This window comes from Pelobates fuscus, chromosome 1 (assembly GCF_036172605.1).
Source record: "Pelobates fuscus isolate aPelFus1 chromosome 1, aPelFus1.pri, whole genome shotgun sequence".
Classification (NCBI taxonomy): Eukaryota; Metazoa; Chordata; class Amphibia; order Anura; family Pelobatidae; genus Pelobates; species Pelobates fuscus.
The window spans coordinates 382,053,658-382,075,787 of NC_086317.1; the positions used below are offsets into that span (position 1 = coordinate 382,053,658).

The 22,130-nt window shown below is 40.6% G+C and overlaps 1 protein-coding gene across 4 annotated transcripts in view; it reads left to right on the plus strand.

The window, feature by feature from the left end:
- The first annotated feature begins 691 nt into the window (after window positions 1-691).
- Window positions 692-22,130, plus strand: part of TMBIM6 (transmembrane BAX inhibitor motif containing 6) — a 28,220-nt gene continuing 6,781 nt past the window's right edge. Inside the window, exons 1-4 of one of the 4 annotated variants that reach the window (XM_063426044.1) lie at window positions 692-826; window positions 16,466-16,571; window positions 18,422-18,530; window positions 21,332-21,452. In XM_063426044.1, the coding sequence (XP_063282114.1) occupies window positions 16,516-16,571; window positions 18,422-18,530; window positions 21,332-21,452 (286 nt within the window). In that variant the 5' untranslated portion in view covers window positions 692-826; window positions 16,466-16,515. Of the gene's footprint in view, window positions 827-16,278; window positions 16,301-16,465; window positions 16,572-18,421; window positions 18,531-21,331; window positions 21,453-22,130 lie in introns of those variants that run through there. The other 3 variants (XM_063426043.1, XM_063426045.1, XM_063426046.1) reach the window with 3 other exon arrangements.

The following is a 22,130-nucleotide window of genomic DNA, read 5'->3' on the forward strand; positions in this document are numbered from 1 at the left end:
GGTTCCACGTTGTTAGTGCATTATGTCAAAGGGTTCCACGGGAAAAAATAATTGGGAACCCCTGGCACAGGGTGTGTGCTTTGTGATAGCTATACTCTGTGAGTTTCGCTCCAGCACCACCTCCACCAGATACATGACGCCTGGGAGATAAAAGTGTTTGTGTTTTTTGTCGATAAGATTCTGTAATTAGGCCCATCACAATTGTCAGCACCAAGCCCAATGGGCTCTTAATCTGGCCCTGGTACGGCACAGTAGGCACTAATGGTTGCTATAGTTACAGGTTGTGCTGCAAGAGGGAGGTGGAGAGCTGACACCCAGACACTGCGTACGCAGCAATGGGGGCGGGGCTTCTCCAATGGGGGCGGGGCTTCTCCAATGGGGGCGGGGTTGTGGGAGGAGGAGGGGCAGAGAGAGACAGAGGAGTTAGTGCTTACGCATTAGGGAGGCGGGGTTAATATGTCAAGGGCTGAGGGCGGAGTTACGTATTGTGGTAGGCGGGGCGGGGTTACAGGCCGAGTTTAGCATGCAGAGTTCAATGCTGGAGGGAAGGCGCAGAGAGGGCAATCGGCGTTCCGGAGATTGCCGAGTGGAGTACGAACACAATGTGACAGCCGCTAGGGGCGCAGTGACACACTGAAAGCTCTCCACTGTAACGATACTCGCGCTCGCGCCGATGTTTTGATTATATGCCGCGAGGACCAATCAGCGCGGGCAGTGGGCGGGGCTGCGCTCGCTGAGATTAGGTGGTGTGACACGTACGGCGGAAGCGGAGGGACAAGCTGTGAGGGAACGCGGAGAGAGACAACGATACGGCGGCTAGAGGCAGGTCAGTAACGGCAGCGGCGGGTCACACACAGAGAGCCGGGGCGGGGAGGACGTCAGCCTGGTCTACACCGGGAATGTATCGCTTTACACGGCCGCCAGCACCACAGTCACCACCGGCAGGCTCTAACAAAACAATAGGCCTCACCAGGGGCGTGTCTCTGCGGCCAGCACCGCCTGCCTGAGGGTGATTAGAGTTACAGCACCGCCTGCCTGAGGGTGATTAGAGTTACAGCACCGCCTGCCTGAGAGTGATTATAGTTACAGCACCGCCTGCCTGCGGGTGATTAGAGTTACTGTCTGTCTGAGGGTGACTAGAGTTATAGGACCGCCTGCCTGAGGGTGATTAGACTTACTGCCTGCCTGAGGGTGATGAGAGTTACAGCACCGCCTGCCTGAGGGTGATTAGAGTTACAGCACCGCCTGCCTGAGAGTGATTATAGTTACAGCACCGCCTGCCTGCGGGTGATTAGAGTTACTGTCTGTCTGAGGGTGACTAGAGTTATAGGACCGCCTGCCTGAGGGTGATTAGACTTACTGCCTGCCTGAGGGTGATGAGAGTTACAGTGCTGTGACAGGAGAGGAGCTCACTCCGTGGGGTTATTTATGGGGGTGACAGGTTAATTACACCCCTGGCTCCCCCCACCCCTCTCTATGGGGTTATTTATGGGGGTGTCAGGTTAATTACACCCCTGGTTCCCCCCATGGCAACTGCTGACTGGCAGCCCTCAGGGGTCCGGATTGAGGGATTTCCATAGCTACCCATACATATTGCTGACCTCCCTGATTTTATGACTGGCTGGCTGGTTTCCTGTGTCCGCAGTGAGTGTTACTCCATGTTACACAATGACTTCTATCGTCATAACATGGAGTATACAGACTGGAGTTACTGTATGACGTCATGTACACAGTGATATTGCATCATGGCTCTGGTTTCTGTAAACAGGTCCTGGGTAAAGTGTATGATGTAAGTGTGAATCCAACACAGGTTGTTTGTCTTGACATGTGAGGTCTGGTGCTATATGCAGGTTTTGTATTTTCTTAATCATCACACTTATAATGTTTTCTCACTTGGGGAAACTGAATGCTCTGGCAACTGATATATTAAACCCCAGGGCTACTACTAGTCAATTTCTTATTCGTTTGATAAGGTCAGTTTTAGGCGTTTGCACTAACTCCTCTAAACTCAACTCGGTAAAATAAGACCAGTTCTTAACCCCTTAAGGACCAAACTTCTGGAATAAAAGGGAATCATGACATGTCACACATGTCATGTGTCCTTAAGGGGTTAAAATAAACATAAAATTATTTACAAACGTAACCTATACAAGACTTCTTATTTGAAAAAGGATTATCTCTGCTTTGTAATAAGGTGTCTAATGATAGGGGCAAACTTCATTCATGCTGCTTCATTCCTCATGATTTTGTTACTAGGTGATTGTAGACATTATTGTGTTGACCTGATATTAGCTTGTGCATGTGACCTTTGAACGACACTTTTCCCTACTTTAGTGCTTGAGGGGGATTGAAAGTCACCAAGACACTGGTCACCTTTAAAAGTCACCTGACCGGTAATTGCAACTTGTATTTCTACATTTACTCGAGGAGTAATGTGTGTGTATGGTATGCCATCTTAATGGGATTGAAGGCTTTTTTAAAGTCTCTGTCCCTGCATACTGTACTACACACATTAACCATTTTAATGGTAATCTTTTTCCCAGAATGTTCTAAATGAACTGGTTTGTGTTCTAAATAAGAAAAAAGGAAAGTCAAGATTAAACAAACATAGCAACAATTCCAAACTTTCTCTAGTTCATAAGTGTCAAGTAAAGTAGCTTTTAAGTGACCACCACTGCATTCAGGAGAAAAACAAAACGAAGCGATGGGGTTGTTATAGATAGACAGTTATACTTTGCAAATAGTGGCTCATATTAGTATATGGGATTTTAGTACAAGTTACTGTTAATGGGGAATGGTCAGTTTTCTGATTTTGAAAAGTTATTGATATGATTACTGGAGTGATTAGTTCAACAGAGGCAGGTACTCTGCAACATTTCAGGATGTTGGTGCTGGTAGTCTTCCCAAGATGCATGAGAGTGGATGATTCCTCCTTCCATATGGAAGTTTATGAACTCTAAGTCAGGGGACATTATTTGATAGAAGTTGTGATGATTGCATAAAGCAAAAATAAATAAAGTAATGTGAAAATGTGTAGTCTAAATATCTCGCTTACTAAGCAAATATACCCTTAAGTAATTCAGGTTGAACAACATAATAAAGTCCGTCAAGTTCAACTGTTCACAAGTGCTTGTTACTTCTGTTTCTATTGCAATATTTTTATTTCTACTGTTATGCTTATTTAAATGAAACTTGTGATTTTTTTTTTTTTTTTTTTTTTTGCATTTTTCCATGAGACTTATTTTATTGTCAATCTCTTTTTATTGAAATTTGTTTTTTTTTCACACCCTTGCGGGTCAAGAATATTTGAACTGTACATCAAACATAATCATGAAAACATAGTACGGCATGAACAATAGCATTTAAACAAAATCATGTACTAGAGAGTGTGGGTCCGCAATGGTATGTTATCGTGAGTGTGTGAATTGCCTCGGGAGAATGGGTGTGTAACCATAGTATGTGTGTAGTGACCCTATCGGGTTCTGAGTTATGGCCTTCTTCTATGTACAGGGAGTGCAGAATTATTAGGCAAGTTGTATTTTTGAGGATTAATTTTATTATTGAACAACAACCATGTTCTCAATGAACCCAAAAAACTCATTAATATCAAAGCTGAATATTTTTGGAAGTAGTTTTTAGTTTGTTTTTAGTTATAGCTATTTTAGGGGGATATCTGTGTGTGCAGGTGACTATTACTGTGCATAATTATTAGGCAACTTAACAAAAAACAAATATATACCCATTCCAATTATTTATTTTTACCAGTGAAACCAATATAACATCTCAACATTCACAAATATACATTTCTGACATTCAAAAACATAACAAAAACAAATCAGTGACCAATATAGCCACCTTTCTTTGCAAGGACACTCAAAAGCCTGCCATCCATGGATTCTGTCAGTGTTTTGATCTGTTCACCATCAACATTGCGTGCAGCAGCAACCACAGCCTCCCAGACACTGTTCAGAGAGGTGTACCGTTTTCCCTCCTTGTAAATCTCACATTTGATGATGGACCACAGGTTCTCAATGGGGTTCAGATCAGGTGAACAAGGAGGCCATGTCATTAGATTTTCTTCTTTTATACCCTTTCTTGCCAGCCACGCTGTGGAGTACTTGGATGCGTGTGATGGAGCATTGTCCTGCATGAAAATCATGTTTTCTTGAAGGATGCAGACTTCTTCCTGTACCACTGCTTGAAGAAGGTGTCTTCCAGAAACTGGGAGTTGAGCTTGACTCCATCCTCAACCCGAAAAGGCCCCACAAGCTCATCTTTGATGATACCAGCCCAAACCAGTACTCCACCTCCACCTTGCTGGCGTCTGAGTCGGACTGGAGCTCTCTGCCCTTTACCAATCCATCCATCTGGCCCATCAAGACTCACTCTCATTTCATCAGTCCATAAAACATTAGAAAAATCAGTCTTGAGATATTTCTTGGCCCAGTCTTGACGTTTCAGCTTGTGTGTCTTGTTCCGTGGTGGTCGTTTTTCAGCCTTTCTTACCTTGGCCATGTCTCTGAGTATTGCACACCTTGTGCTTTTGGGCACTCCAGTGATGTTGCAGCTCTGAAATATGGCCAAACTGGTGGCAAGTGCATCTTGGCAGCTGCACGCTTGACTTTTCTCAGTTCATGGGCAGTTATTTTGCGCCTTGGTTTCTCCACACGCTTCTTGCGACCCTGTTGACTATTTTGAATGAAACGCTTGATTGTTCGATGATCACGCTTCAGAAGCTTTGCAATTTTAAGAGTGCTGCATCCCTCTGCAAGATATCTCACTATTTTTGACTTTTCTGAGCCTGTCAAGTCCTTCTTTTGACCCATTTTGCCAAAGGAAAGGAAGTTGCCTAATAATTATGCACACCTGATATAGGGTGTTGATGTCATTAGACCACAGCCCTTCTCATTACAGAGATGCACATCACCTAATATGCTTAATTGGTAGTAGGCTTTCGAGCCTATACAGCTTGGAGTAAGACAACATGCATAAAGAGGATGATGTGGTCAAAATACTCATTTGCCTAATAATTCTGCACACAGTGTATAACCAGAGCCCAGGGGGGTCTGGGGGGGGTACGTAGGTTTGGAGCGGTCGCTCCCTCTTGTCAGTGGGGGGGGATGAGGTGAGCTAGGAGTGGTTCAAGGTCAGCAGAATATGTGTAGTCATAACTGTGCAACGTAAAACATGTGTGGTAAAGTCTCTGTTGTTGGAGTCAGGCCTCAGGAGTAGGTCACTTGTCAGTGGCCTGGTTAGGTGCGGGTATGCCCAAAGCGTGGCAGAATGTCGGGAACTCTTCAAGTGTGGAGAGTTTGTGGACAGTTCCGTGTCTAGTGACTACCAGGAATCTGGGTGACCTCCAGTGGTATTCTATCCCCGCTTCTCTGAGGGTGCTGGTGACTTGGTTCAGCGATCTGCGCCATTGTAGCGTGGCTCTGGTGAGGTCTTGATAGATGTTAAGCTGTGCGCCTTCAAATGTGAGTGGCGTCTTGCCCCGGAGAGCGGTCATCAGGATTCTTTTGTCTTGGGAGGCGGCACAGCGGACAATCACGTCTCGGGCCAAGCTTGGGGCTGTCCTGCCCGAAGGTGGCAGGCGGTATATCCCATCCGTGTTGAATTTCTTGGCCTGTGTGGGTGGCAGGATGGTGGCCACGAGGCGTCTCAGGTAGTGAGGTAATTCGTCTGAGGAGACGTCGTCTGGTACTCCTCTTATTTTTATGTGGTTTCGCCTTGACCTGTCATCGAGGGCGATATAGTGGAGGGAGAGTGCTTGCTGTTGAGTCTGGAGTGCCAGTATTGTGTCCTGCATGGTTGTCAGTCCCTGTTTGATGTTAGCAACATCGTTCTCTGTGGCCTGTACCCTGACATCTATAGCCGAAACTTGTGATTTTTATCACTTTTGTTAAACAAGACATTTTTAAACCCGCATAACAATATGCAAATTATTGCTTTGTGGTTTGTCTCAGCAAGATATATCAAAAAGTTACTCCAAGAACAATGACCACTTTACTGGAGTGTATATATGCAGTGCATCACTATAGTACACTATACAGATATATAGCACATCGCTTCCATGGGTTTAAGTGCACCTCTGGCAGACCAGAATGACCATTTCTGGTGGCATGGACCCCCCTTATGTGCTGCCCAAGTCTTCCTTTGTGACATAATCTATCTCCAGTAAGGGGCAGTGATGTCACTAGAGGAGAATCAGACTGAAGGAGAATTTGACTTTGGTGTGGGATCGCAGGTAATTTTTTTTTTTGCTAACAGGGGGATGTTGTTTTTTGTTTAGGGTAATCAGTTAAAGTAGAGTCTGCATACGTCTTTTGTCATTTCTTAAAAGTGATTTGCAGGAAACATGGCTCCTAAAAATCTTACTTATCTGTGTCATTTTATTTTTAATTCTATGAAGGTTCACCATTACTGGCATCTTCCAAAATCTTCTTTAGGGGTTAACAAACTGTCCCCTCTTCTCAATTTATGCAAGATTTCAAATCACCACCTTTTTAAAGTATCCGAGTTGACCATTGTGAGAGTACCCTTCCTGACTGCTTTGTGCCTCAGCCTAAAGTGTAAGGCAATGATTTAATTTTTCTATTTAGTGAGTGTTCCGGTTTCGTGTGAAGTGTTATAATAGTTACATCTAGATTGAGTGTTAAAATTCTACGCACTATATTGCTCACCATTTTCCAATCTACAACTTGTTACACCTGCATATGAGACTTGCCTGCATATACAGCTATTTGCCCTTTTTTAATGGTACCTCTGCTGCTGCCTTTATATATTTTCTGAGCCTGGTTTTGATTAACTAAATTAGTTGTAATAATTGGTAAATACTCTGCTCATTGGGAAAATTGCAGTGTTTCGCTCTATTCCCTTAATCCTCCAAGAAGCTTAGCCTCTTTTGTGTTATTGTTTTCAGTTAAAAAAAAAAATATATATATATATATATATATATATATATATATATATATATATATATATATATATATATATATATATATATATATATATATATAATATATATATATATCTCTATCTCCTATCAAGCACTTATGCAAGTCTTCTAATGTCACATGATGATATTATGTGTCATGCGTGAATGGAGAAGGTAGCTGCCCCTAGGTTTGTGTGCCAAAGAACTGTTCTGTTTATTCTTTGCTGTGCGTTTCTCTTTACTAATATGTCTCGATATTGGCTGGCATTGTTACCCACAAAGAAGTAACCATTCTTCTCACAGAAGTTTAGATAACGTGCTGTGTGGCAGGAAAACTTGCGTTAATGTATTTTTTTATTCTTTTTTTTTTTTTTTAAGGGGGCAATCAAGAAACTTTTTAATCTTAATGAAGTGATCTCAAGAACTGCACTGTCACAGCTGGAAAAGGGGCTGTTTCAATGCCAACACCCTAGTGGCTGTTATTTAGACAGCCATTAGAGGCTTCTGACTAAAATAATTCAATCTATTATATGTCCAGTGTCCGCATGAAGTATGTGCTGATTACATATACATACAGAATCACTGGATTAATGAATCTCAGCAATTGATGTATATGCCCACAATGCTTAAATAAGAGGGGGGGGGGGGGGAGGGGGAAGAATTTAAACAGCTATAGATCTGCAGGCGACACACACCCATGAATATATATATATATATATATATATATATATATATATATATATATATATATATAATTTGACTGTTCCTTTAACCCCTTAAGGACCAAACTTCTGGAATAAAAGGGAATCATGACGTGTCACACATGTTGTGTGTCCTTAAGGGGTTAAGGTGTTAAAAATATTGCCGAACGGGTACTTGCCTTTTTTTTATTTTTTTCCCAAGCATTCTGACAAGAAGTATCTCATTCTGGTCTGTGATAACTGATCATATCCCATACTTATCTGTACAGCAGCAGTTTATGTAATAAGTACTTTATCCCTAAAGACTAAGTAGCAGTCATCGCATAGGATGGTTGGAACTGCTAATTAAACTGACAGCAGCTGTGATAACTGGAAACTGGATGTCTACATCGCAGGGCTAACTCTACCTTTAGTGGATGTCTTCCTGATCGCCACTAGAGGTGCTTGACTCGGTCACTTGACACCAAAGTCCATACAAGGATTTTTTTTTTTTCCCCAATGAGGAAACTTGGATGTGTGCGATGCTTGCTCATCAGGTCCCCAAAGCTCCTGTATTGAGAACATTGGATTGGACCATTGCAGCTCAATGATGATATGGCAGGTGGGGAGGTGAGCATGCTCCGCGGAACAGGGTAAGTAAAACTTGTATAGATCTGTACATGAAAACTATAGTGTTAGGAATTGAGGGCTCTGCTTTAGTATCTTCTGTGGTATGCACACTTTATGAACAAAGTTTGCGGATGGCTCTGGTAAGCCTTCTTATAGCAGTAGCAATTTTTTTATTTTTTTTTTGCAATTTTTTGTCGTTTTAATTTATTTCAGATATAAGAGTGGGCTCAGGGTGCTCTAAGCATCATTCACAATAATAGAAAGTGCTTAGACTAAAAAAAAAAGTGAGCAGGTAGATATGATTTGCTAGCTGGTGTTGTATCACAATATAGTAAAACTGTTTATTTTGGGTTGGAGTAGTCTTTAAAACATGCTGTGATGGGGGCGGAGCCAGCGCCCATGCGAGACGGTCGCATCCTCAGCGAGCTCCGAGCCGCCGTCCGCCTGAACGTCGGATAAACAGACCCGCTGGGCACAAAATCCGCCAAGCCGAGCTCCACAGGGTCCGGAGACAATGGGGCGCCGCTCCAAGAAACAGCGGGCGGATCCGGGGACCGGTTGCCGAGATATAGGAAGCCTGTTCAGGCAGCCGCAACACCCCGTGCAGCCCAAGATGGCGCCAACCGCGGCCTACTCCACGGCTTCGTCGGAAGCTGAGAGCACACAGGAGGATGATTTCCCTGCCACACTACCAGCCACACTGCCTACACAATCACGGTATGTGGGACTTGGGGGTGCTGCCCCCCTCAACTAAGACAGACATTAAAGCCTTATTGCAGGACCTTAAGGCCATGTTTTAAGCCGACATAGCAGTAGTGAGGGAGGATGTCGCCACACTGACAGGCCGTGTCCAGGCAGTGGAAGGGGAGCTAGGGGGCACACATTTGGCACAATCAGGCACAGATGCTGCACTTCATGCTATACAAAAGAAATGTAGCGACATGAGCCAGCGTTTGGCAAGTCTGGAAGACAGTGCTAGAGCCCGCAATATACGGATAAGAGGCATACCCGAATCCATCTCATCAGAGGAACTGCCTCACTATTTACGGCGAATGATGGCCACATTACTACCACCTAGGCAAGTTAAGCAAGCAGCAACTGACAGATGCCACCGTTTGGCCAAGGCACCCCCAGAAGCCCCAAGAGACGTGCTCTTACAATTTCAAAGGGACTCTGACAAGATAGCCGTCCTGGAAACTACGAGAGTATCCCCCTCACTGTCTTTTGAGGGCTCGCAGCTGTCCTTTTACAAGGACCTTTCAAGAGCTACCATGCACTGGAGGCAATCACTCCGCTCCACTACAAAGCTTCTGAGAGAGGCTGAAATCCCGTACAGACGGGGCCCGCACCACCTAGTGGCAGAGAAAAACTGCAAGAAGTTCCCACTCTCGCAACTCCAAGACGCTCCTGCCTTCCTTCAAGCATTGGGAGTCTCGACGGGAACCCTACCTCCACGGGACAGAAGCATGCGGGCAGTAGAGGACATTCCTCCATTTGTCCCAAGACGGGCATTGGCGGGGTCGGCGGATCCTCCAGCTTGACACAGTCTGAACGAACAGTTTCTTCATGTCATAACTGACAGTTATAGAATTTATGAAAGTTTTATCTGTTTATTAAGCTCTGTAATTATTTCTCTGGCTCCGTAGGCAAACTTGCGAAGCCATACCAAAGCCAAACTAACCCCCCTACACATTTATCCCTACTAAAGCCACACACACTAAGCTCATGCCAGCTTTGATTAAAGCGCTTTGGCACACATGTAGCGCAACATAGATCCTCAAGATGCAACCCGATATCATATAGCGCAGACACGCAGAGGATGTAATGTCAGTTTTATATATTTACAGTTATTTTTATCTCTTCTATATTTACAAGTTGAAAGTTCTTAAGCCTATAACTTCTGCATCTCAAAGCAAAATCTCTAAATATAAAAATTGTGCTTGATGCTGCATGTACCTGTATGTTTCAAGTGTCTTTTATGCGTTGGAGGAATGCCTTTGGGGTACCTCGCAACAACCTGTTATCAGCTTATGCACTACAAAAATAAAGAATTAAAAAAAAAAAAAAAAACGTGCTGTGATGTGACCCTCTTTTTTTTTTTTTTTTTTTTTTTTTTTTTTTTTTCAGAAAGTGTTTAGTAAGGCTGTGTGAGTCTCAGCTAGAGGTGTGACTTGGGCTGCATAAACAAATAGTTTTAACTCCTAAATGGCAAGGGCTTGAGCCTTGACATGGCAGGGTTATAATCTATACAGTAGAACCACTGCACTAAGCTAAAGGTGTCCCTTTAAGTGACTGTTTTTTTCGTTATTTTAACATCTCTCCTCTGGGTGTCTTAACATCCTACCAGCCTTTACAAATGCAGGGATCATCCAACATCTGCTATATTTTACTATCTGCTTGTTCTTCTGAAGAAAAAATAGTGGAATGTTTTTATCGATTTTATTACTTTGATGCCAGTAAAGATTGATGATTAAAATTGCAGTTATCAGAAATTGTCTATGCACCATATATACCTTATATTATTTGTATCTCTTGTTGTATGTTGGTCATTGGCTTTAAAAGATGCATTATCTGTATGTAGCGTGATCCCTTGCTCTGCTTTTTTACCACCACAGAGTTCACTGAACCTAGAAAGGCCCAGATTCCAGTTGGTAAATGACATCACGTGACATCTGTGCTTACTTTGTTTTTATTATTATTCGTACCAGACACTGAGCTCTCCTCTGCAACTCACTTGACCATATCAAAAATGAGCAAGGGTCAGAATTAACTGAAAAGCAGCTTGTAAGGGAGCCTTAGTGATTGTGTATATATGTTGCAATCAAATGCAGTTGGGCATACACTCTCTGACAATTTATTTTCACACACTACATTGTTAAACACAGATCTACACACCAGTCAAGCCATAAGTTTTGATTTTCCTACAGAAATCTCAACTTTGCACACAATATTATTGTATGTGTGATATTCTGTTTGTGGTGATGAGGCCTGTCTAAAATGTATTTTTAATGCCAGGCAAATATACTATACGACTGAAATTAAATTACTTCCTGCTATGAGTTTGTAAATTGCTTATCCAGCTATGGTGCGTCAACATGATGAAATGCTGTCAAATACTTTGTTTTACTGTGGAATAGATACAGCTACATAGTTGTTTTTTGATAATGGGGGATTATTGAACTTTATTGGATGTAATGCAAAAGTCTAGCACACTGTAATGGTTATGGTGCTTGGAGTGTTCCTTTCAATATGCTAAGAGCTTGCAGCTGCACAATTAACACAGCATGACTATTCAATATTTTCTGTGTGGGTCTGTCCATCTTTCTCATCAATTTCTAGTCTTGGAATTGCACCTTTTCCATAACCCCATGGGAACATGGTTCATTCAGCTTATCCAGGCCAGAATCCCAATATAAATTTGTGGCCAGGTGGTACTGCACTCCTGCTTGTGTAAAAAAAAAACATGCTGGAGATACAGCCAAGCTGTAGGCACTGTCTTATACATTCCATCAAGCCACAGGTGTAGACATCAAATTCTACTATCCATAAGTGTTATACTGACACACCTAAGATGTCACAGGAAAAATCGTTTTCTACCCCTTTTACCAAACTATAAAAGAAACTGGTGTTCATATTTTTTTTTAAATTGGTAATACCCACATTTTCAAGGCAAATCTTCCTTTAAGGACATCCTGTCCAAATTTAGGAAAATAAAAGTATGGAAGAGCTGAATGCTTCTATTGGTGAAAGTTGTGCCTCTTTTGTCAGGCAATTGGCTTCCTACATCCATTTTGTCACTTCTCATTCTGTAAGATCCCCTCCCCAGGCATCTGATGGTTAGCCAGCACTCTACCCATAATTGCTATTTCACATGTGTATTATCATGTTTTATCTCTTTCCTCCCCCCTTCAAATTGGTTTTGTTTATCATAAAACGCTGTTTAATACTTCTAGTCTTTTTTATGTATTTAACAATAAAATACAGGTGTTGAGTGGATCAACCTGCTTAATGGATTAAAAGATATTTTAAAGGGACACTATATAGTCATCAGAACAACTACAGCTTAATTTAGTTGTTCTGGTGAGTGTAATCATTCCCTGCAGGCATGGCCACTGGGGGTGCTTCCTGGGACTGCCGTTCAGCGTCTCAACGCATTGCATGGAGACAATGACTTTTCCTCATAGAGATGCATTAATTCAATGCATGTCTGTGAGGAGATGCTGACATTTGGCCTGGCCTCCTTGCTGATTTCAGCCAATCCAATGCTTTTGCTATGGGAAAGCATTGGATTGGCTAAAAATCATAAACTATGGTGTCAGCAAGGAGGTGGATTGGGGGCAGGGCCTGCTACTGGAAATAAGGTAATTCTTTTTTTTTTAATTTTTTATTCTTATTCTATTTTAAGGGGGGGGCAAACCACCTAAATGGTCGTTTTAACATTATCGGGTCAGGAATACACGTTTGTGTTTTTGACACAATAGTGTTACTTTAAATGTACCAATTAGAAGACCATCATATATACTAGGGATCCATCTATTATTGGTCTGGCCGATCTTATCGACCAATATTCTGAATTTTTGGTAGTATCGGGCTATAAAGATACCGATAATGCAGACTAGGGCCGCATCAGGGCATGACAACCGAGATGGTTGTCATGGGCTGGGGGGCCCGCAGCACACTCTTGCTTGCCTTCCCAGTAGCTCCCTTCAACTCCCCTGTATAAATCTTGAGAGTCCTGCAGCTGTCAGTGTTACTAGTTACCATGGCTCCCTTTGCAGAGTCCATGCCACCGGACCACCAGGGACTGCCATATCCCACCCTCCCTGGCCAGATAAGAAGAAGGGAGGGGGGACTAAAACTAAATGATAAAAATGTTAAAATATATATATATATATATATATATATATATATGTATATGTATATGTATATGTATATGTATATGTATATGTATATGTATATGTATATGTATATGTATATGTATATGTATATGTATATGTATATGTATATGTATATATATGTATATATATATATGTATATATGTATAAAAATCTCTTCCCACCCCCCCAAATTTTACACACATTAAATACCAACACACTACACAAACTCACACTCTGCATTCATTATATACACGCTAAACAAACACGCACTGCATTCATTATATACACGCTAAACAAACACGCACTGCATCCACTAATCAAATACTCTCACTGCATCCACTACACACACGTATTCTTAAAAACATAAAAAAATTCTGACTGGCATGTATATTTTGTGCATTTACCTTAATAAAAAAAAATGTGCAAACATAATAATAATAATAATAATAAACATGTTCAGTTAATAGTAGATTAAAGCTAAACTGAGCATCGGTAAGTTATCTGCCTGAAAGTTCACAGATTATCGACATCCGCTCTAAAAAAAAAAAAAAAAAAGTTCCCGCCTTTGGGTTTTTTTTTTTTTTTTTTGTTCACTGGTTTGGAAACTGATTAACTCCCTATGCAAGTTGAACCTGCCTTTGTGGCAATATTTCTGTATGGCTTCCTTCTACTATTTCTTTTCCCCATAGAGTCCTAACTATCCATAATATCCTAGCAGCTAAGAGTCTTATAGCTCATAAATGGAAGGGTCAAGTAATCCCTACTTTGTAGGAACTGCTCACACAACACTATAGCAATTATGCTTATGAAATGGCCAAGTCCCAGAAAGATAAAGTGGAAAAGATTTGGTTCAGCTCTACATCTGTAGCCTAGGTTATCTGAGCCTATCACTCACACACATTCGAATGTGGGGTCCACTGCAGCAGTTTCAATCTCAATCAGTGGATGCACAAGGTCCTCTCATTCCTGTTCACTGAGGCTATAGTTAAAGATTTGCTACTATTATGTAAGCAGTTTAATAATCATTTTTCTTGCATCTGTTTGCATTTGTATTTTTTTTTTTTTTTTTTTTTATATTGATGTATAATTGTATACAATTGCCTATATTTGTATGCATGCTCTGAAGTAAAAAAAAACTGGTTAAAAAAAATATATATTTTTTGCCTCCTAATTCCACTTTATACATGAATTCCTTGGAGTATGTGTCTGCTGCATACAACAACTTTGAAACACAACTCAGGAAGAGGTGTCCATGAGTGGTTCACTGGCATTGCACCTCTTCCTGAGTTGTTTCAAAGCTGCTGTATACAGCAGACACATACTCCGTGGAATTATGAGGCAAAAAATATTTTTAGCTCATTTGCATATGCCTACCCAGAATCCCTTGCAGTAGTGAGAGCACTGTTAAATAGAGATTTCTGTGGTAAAAGCAAGTATTATGGCCTGCTTGGTGTGAAATGATACCGGGTGCCAAGTCATACTTGTATGTAGAAAAATACCAGCACTCCTGGATTTGTAGATAATTCTTTGTCACGAGTAGTCAACGTTTCAGTTCTTACCTTGGTACTTGCATCAGGACACCAAGGTAGGAACTGAAACGTTGACTACTTGTGACAATAAAGAATTATAATATCTACAAATCCAGGAGTGCTGGTATTTTTCTACATTCTCTATCTCTCGATCTATCTTAACCCTTTCATGAGCCTTTTCTGAAATTCTTTACGTTTGTGTCTAAGGCATGTTTGCGTTGTGTGTTCCACTGTCATTTAATGCATAGCACAAACTTATATGTAAATAATATTTCTCATAGGTTTGCTTGTGATTTCTTTTCAACTAGTGCAGCAAACAAATGTTATGGGGTTAATATTTTAAGTAGTGAATTATGTCTTGAAAGGCAAAACATTGTACAATTGTTTTGTTAAAAACTATAGCAGTTATGTTATCCAAAATTTGCTACAGAAAAGTATATATTTGTAGACCGTAGATCCTCCATCAAGGTATTGGTGTTGCTGGGTTACGACTCCCAGAATCCTTTGTGTGCAGTAGATGACCATATAATGGATGTTTTCTGTTCAGCAACATCTGTGGGGGCCAGAGTTCGAGATGCTTGTCCTAGGGTGTATAGCAATCTGCATTTTGACACTTGATTTAACCTAGCTATTCAGAAAAACGCAAAATTAAATTGCTCTTCTCTGTGCATAAAGGGTTATCCGTAACACCTCTCTGATAATGCCCAAAGAAGGCCAATTATGGTGTATCATTTCTGCATAGAGGACTTGCCAGCATTTTGGTTCTGGGCTACCCGTATGTGATTGGACAAGTCTGATGTACAATTGGTATAGGTTCTCTTTGTAATGGCACAAGTGAGCAAAAACATTTTTTAGACCTGAGCAGGGACCAACTGAAGACCACTCTACTGAGTTTCTCTAACCTTTTGTCCATTATCATATTCTCTGTTTTTGTTGCAGTGTGCTTTAATTTGGCTGCAGTTTGGTTGACTGACAACTGAACAGCATTCTGCGTCTAGTGACCCTTTAAATTATTGGTAGATCACCCTAAACATTTAGATGTCACTAGCACACAGCCAAAGCGATTTCTGCATTCTTAATTGAAAGGTTTTGTTGTGGGTTTTTTTTTTTTTTTTCTCTCCTTCCTTCTTTCAAGCTCCCTTGATTTAGTCTGGTTAGTCAAACAAGTATTGTACTTTTAATTTCTTTACAGCTAATGGTATGTCATAAATTTTAAGGTAGAGTAAGGTAAATATGTTTGCGGAACAGATTTATCATTCCTGAACTCCTATATCTATAATCACTAGTGTTACCAGGGGGGGAATCATTAAAGGTGTTAATGACTCAAGAGGCGGGACTCCACGTACTGAGATCACCGTGCGTGTCTCTGTGGAAAACACTAAAGCCTGTTATTTCCTTGCAAGAGCCTGCAATAATTGCACCATCTATATCAGGGTGTCCCAGGGGGTGAGAGAGTCCGCTTGTAACCCCAGTAAAGCTTGAGAATCATCATTCTACAGTGACACTTGTAGCAGTGAGGTGCCTGTTAATCGATCTTTAAACCAAGTCCTGATTTGGAAGATCATTTTTACAGCTTTTGCAGATTTTTTTTTTTTTTTTTTTTTTTCTACCATAAAAATTGGCATTTTGGATCTGAACAAAATAAGGGTTGGTTGACATTTTATTCTCAATGTAGTTGATAACAAATCTTCAGTACTTGTTGGTGCTATGTACAAACAATCTCCAGTACACCAGTATCGATTGGTGTTGTGCAGTAGAGGAGTCTGGTTAAAATAAATACCAGCTGTATAATCACGCTTTCCTCTTTCTCAGCAGATTCTTGGACCACTCATTGACGGCAAAACTAAGAAGAGTTCTCCAAAATGGATTTTCTTGATCGGAATATCAACTTTAATGCTCTTCTAAAGTTCTCTCACATGTGAGTGTTTCTTTTCTATTTTATGTCTTCCCAATTTGGCACAATTAATCTTATTAACCTGTGACATTTGAAGCATGTCACTTTTTTTCCTTTGTTAAAATAAATGACAAGTACTATTGCAATTGTAAAATCTTTACCATTAATTGTAAGAAGATATGATATCATGTCATGGCTTACCAGATTAACCCATTTTTAGTTTATCCAAAATTTTGCTGCTCTCCTATTATTTATTTGAATTTTTTAGGTTTAGTCACACCCTTCCAGTGCTGTATATAATGTGTTCCTATGTCGGCAGTCTCTTTGTGATGATTCAGTTTTCTGATCTCTGAGTATGGTAATAAAATATGACTTCTCAGAAGATCTGTCTGTTATCCGTCTGATTCACCTTGGTGTGTTAATACAGTTAAACATAAACTAAATCTGCTGTTGAAAACATATACTTTTTTTTTTTTTCCAGTCTAATGTGCATCTCTCGTTTATATTCCTGTTGAGGTTTATGTGTGTGTGTGTATGTGTATATATGTATGTGTATATATGTATGTGTATATATGTATGTGTATATATGTATGTGTGTATATGTATGTGTGTATATGTATGTGTGTATATGTATGTGTGTATATGTATGTGTGTATATATGTGTGTGTATATATGTGTGTGTATATATGTGTGTGTATATATGTATGTGTGTATATGTATGTGTGTATATGTATGTGTGTATATATGTATGTGTGTATATATGTATGTGTGTATATATGTATGTGTGTATGTGTGTGTGTATATATATGTGTGTGTATATATATATTCCAAGTTCCTTGCACACTGACTGTAGCTTTGAAATCCAGGGCAGGTTTAAATCTCAAATATGTACAGTATGACCAGCACTCACGGTTTGTGTAGAGTAGATAAAAAGTATAGACTTTATTTAAACATGGTTAAAAATGGCAGCTCGACGTTTCAGTCTTCTTCTAGGACTTTCATCAGGAACAGTCCTGATGAAAGTCCTAGAAGAGGACTGAAACGTCGAGCTGCCATTTTTAACCATGTTTAAATAAAGTCTATACTTTTTATCTACTCTACACAAACCGTGAGTGCTGGTCATACTGTACATCTTTGATATATACACGCGCGCAGTATATTCTTGGTACAATATGCATAGGAAATCTTTCATTTGTAGAACTGGTTTCATAACTGTGTATCTGCATATACACTTTCAGTGATTCCTTACACTCCTTTTCCTCTTTATTCTATTTTGCTTTCTGACCATGAGCTGGGTGTCCATTTTAATTATCTCTATTTCATTTTTTTTTTTTTTTTTTTTCTGTTGGTCCTATTCAGACAATTGTAGTAGTCTTTGAATAGTGGAAATCTAGAGAAAATCATGTCCGCTTGGCTTGAACATGGCTATTTGAACTCTCGGTCTTAAACACTTGGAGCTGCTGTCCGTTGACTTGTTAAATTATTTATTATTGAATAGAAATTTTGTCTTCATTTGCTAATTGATCAATGTTTATGCTTGGTCCGCACATATGAGGAAACGTGGATATGCGTTTGTGTTTTATTATTATTCTTGAACAATCAGTTTCAAATTAAACTCTACTATCTGCAGCTGAAATAAGCAGGCAAAACGGCATCTTTAAAGTCTTTACGTTCTTTCCGCTAGTATTTCTTTATCCTTCTAGTCTTTATTGTAATGTTTATATATAAAACTTCTTATAATGATACTGTCACTATTGTTTGCTTGCAGATGTAATTGTCTAAACCTGTTACAGACACAGAATAGCTCTCCTATTGGTTAGCCATTAATGTCCTGTTTATAACCCCTGAATCACTGTCTGTTTCTTGTTTTTCAGCTCACAATCTACACAGCAGCACTTGAAGAGAGTCTACTCTAGCTTTGCTATCTGCATGCTGGTGGCAGCTGTCGGTGCCTACGTAAATGTTGTGCTCAGACTCTTACAGGTGAGCAGCCAAAAAGCAACAATTGGCACTATTATGAGATGGGTATAATCACACACTGGCATTCTATTTCAGTATGCAGCTGTTATGTCTATTTAAGTCTGTCATGGATGGAAAAATACTGGTCTTAAAGGAACACTATGGTCACCAGAACAAGTACAGCTTAATGTAGTTTTTCTGGTGAGTATAGTCAGTCCCTGCAGGCTTTTAAATGTAAACACTGCCATGTCAGAGAAAAAAGCAGTGTTTACACTTCAGCCTAGGGACACCTCCAGTGGCCTCTCCTCAGAATGCTACTGGAGGTGCCGTTCAGTATCTCCACACTCTGCATGGAAAGGCTGAACTTTCCCCATAGAGATGCATTAATTCAATGCATCTCTATGAGGAGATGCTGATTGGCCAGGGGTCGTTTGGCTAAGGGAAACATTGTGATTGGCTGAGATCAATTCTGATGATGTTAGCTAGGGAGGCGGATCAGGGACAGGGCCAGTTCCGGCAGAACCGTTCCACACTATAATATGGGTAAGTAAGGGGAATAAAGGAGTGGGGCAGCCACCTAAATAGTTTAACACTGTAGGGTCAGGAATACACATTTTGTATTCTTGACCCTATAGTGTTCCTCTAGCATGAGGGGAAATTACCCTACTCTGAATATATAAAAATAGAATGTTTATCATCGGTTTACGAGGTCTAGTATTTTTTTGCTTCTTTCCTAACAGTTAAGGAATGCCTAAAGCAATAGGCCTTAAAGTGCCGCTCCACTCCATAACTTCATTTTAATGAAGTCTATGAGGGCTGGGGTCCCTGGATTTTTTTACCTTACAGGTTAACTTTTCGATTGGTTTAACACCAAAGTTGTCATGGCACCCTGTTTCACTGCTTCCCCTGTCCTCCTAGTCGCTGCACTAATCAGGATTATTGGCTTGGGTGCTGGTATTCGGTTGAGTGTGTCAACTGATGTTCTTAGCCTATATCTGGCTGCCCATTGTGAGCAACAGTTTGTACCACGCATGCCCAAGCCATGCCTTCCAAATTAGTGTGGTGACCAAGAGGACAATGGTAACTGTACAAATCAGCACCCGGTATGTACCTTTCACGATAAACTATTTGAAAATGATTTAACCCAGTACGGTAAGAAGGTGACAAGGGACTACTGCCCTCATAATGGGAGCAGGAGTTTTACTTAAAAGTAAAATGAAACTTTTTTTTTTATAGGTTAGTCTAAATACCGTTATCACATTGTATCCTTACAAAATACATGGTGCTTAAATAATTCTCATTCCTCTCTGTATCCTGAGAGTAGGTTATAATAGCCCTGATTTGTATAAGGCTAGGACTGTCAGTCAGACAGCTCAGAGCTCTTGGTTCTCGGTTGCCTTTGTGCATTTGGTGCCAATGGACACAGGCAGCTCAGAACCAAGGGTTCTGGGCTGCCTTGTTGACCGTCTTTAGACACGTACAAATCGGGGATATTATAACCTACTCTCAGGATTGTTCATGTAGCTTTTAAACATTGCACGCAAATAGGAAAGGATCTAGAAACATGGAATGTGACAGCAGATCAGAACCATTCGGCCCATCTAGTCTGCCCAATTTTCAAAATACTTTCATTAGTCCCTGAACTTATCTTAAGTCTAAGATGGCCTATGTCAGGGGTTCTCAACCCAGTCCTCAGGACCCCCTACCAGTCCAGTATTTGGGGATTACCTGGGTGTGTCTAAGGTGTTTAGAAAAAGGGAAAAAAAACACCTTAGACACACCCAGGTAATCCCTAAACCCTGGACTGGTAGGGGGTCCTTGAGGACAAGGTTGAGAACCCCTGGCCTATGCCTATCCCACGCATGCTTTCTCCTCCTCAGACAGAGCCAAGTCTCAGTCTGCATAAGTGTGGTCCACAACTTTTTAGATTTGGGTCAAAAGGTATTATAAACCAACAGTTTAGATTTTGCTTTTTTGATAGGCAACGGTTAGGATACACCACTTTTACTAAAATAAAAGCACACACAGCAGAATTGCCAGTAAGTGTATTATTTACTGTTTCTTTTCTTTTTAATAATATTCACCCTTCCCTCACCTGGCCGTTGTCCGTATAGACCTTTATGCCAACAACTGAGTGACAAAGGTGATTAAAAAAACCCTCCTACATGCAGCTCTCCTGCTCTGTTACAACAGCTACTGTGCAGGCACTGCAGAGGCGTGACATTACTCTGGCAGCACACTTTGCTATTGCTCCATTTTAATGCAGTGTTTTTATTAAAGCATGTTGTAGTCGTAAAGAAGGGTTGCCATGCTTTATGACAAGCAGATGGCAGGAGAAAAGTTTTTTGTGGTGGGTCCTCAATGGTGCAGTGAGCATCACTGCGTGGACTAATTGTTCCTAAGTCAAATCTTTGTGATAATTGATGTATATGTTGCTTTAGTAGCTATTAAAACAAGCCTGTTATTACTGACTCTCTCTCTAAAATGGTGTTGCCAGCTGATTGTATATTTTCAGCTGACCACTGATCAGGCTAGACAATTGGTGGCGCCATAATTTGTGTCTCAGTCACAAGTCTTCCCCTAGAAAATTATGGGACCGCAGATTAACATTTTCCTGGAGGCTGATCAGTCCTTTGTAAAAACCTGAAAATGAATAAGAGTTTGTTTATTAGATTGTCTAATAAATTAAGAAACAACAATTGGGTGGTAAGGCCACATGAAAATGTTGAGCTTGAAAGATATAACTAATGTTTAGAAGGCAGAAGAAAGTTAATGTAGATTGTCAGAATTGGCAAGGACCTAATCTTTTATATCCTTTCCTACAGGGCAGCTTCTTGTCCTTTGCAGGCTCATTGGGTATGATGATATGGCTCATGTGTACTCCTCACAGCAATGAGACAGAGAAAAAACGCCTGGGGATCCTTGCTGGATTTGCATTCTTTTCTGGTGAGCATTATCCTTCACCTAAATTACAAAGCTTGAGCTTGCTGCGTTTCTACAGAACTAGCATTTGTCTGATCTTGGATGTGAACTAAACCATAATACCATATGAGATGCATTTAGCTTTTTTGGGCTAATGTAAAAATCTGCTTATCTGACACGTAGGAATACGAGACACATAATGCATCAATTTACCCCGTGTTGTAACTTAAAAATTCCACCCACATCTTACTGCCATTTAGGAGGTCCTTGATTGCAAGCACTCACCTCTCTCTGGCAGTGCATTCTTATTGTGATGAAATTGGCTGTCATTGTTGGGTGTGCATATGTTGAAAATGAGCTGCTGTGCAAAGCATAGTGATCTTAGGTTAGAAAGGGACTGCTCCCGTTTGAGGCTCACTTAAATGATGGCGCTCGTGGAATCTTAAGACAAATTGGCATTCTTCTTTAATTTGTCATAAATATTCTAATAAAAGACCCACTCTTATAAGGGTTAAAAGGGGAACTGTTACTTCTGGAATTTAGACCATTGAATAAAACATTAAAAATCACCTGTAACTTCATATGATGCTCTGTTTTCTTTTCAAATGTTAAAGCTTTAGGAAATTGCATCAAAGTCCAGTTCATTCCAGACACATCAAGGAATGTTCTTCTTTAACGCCTTAAGGTCGGCGGGTGTTCTAT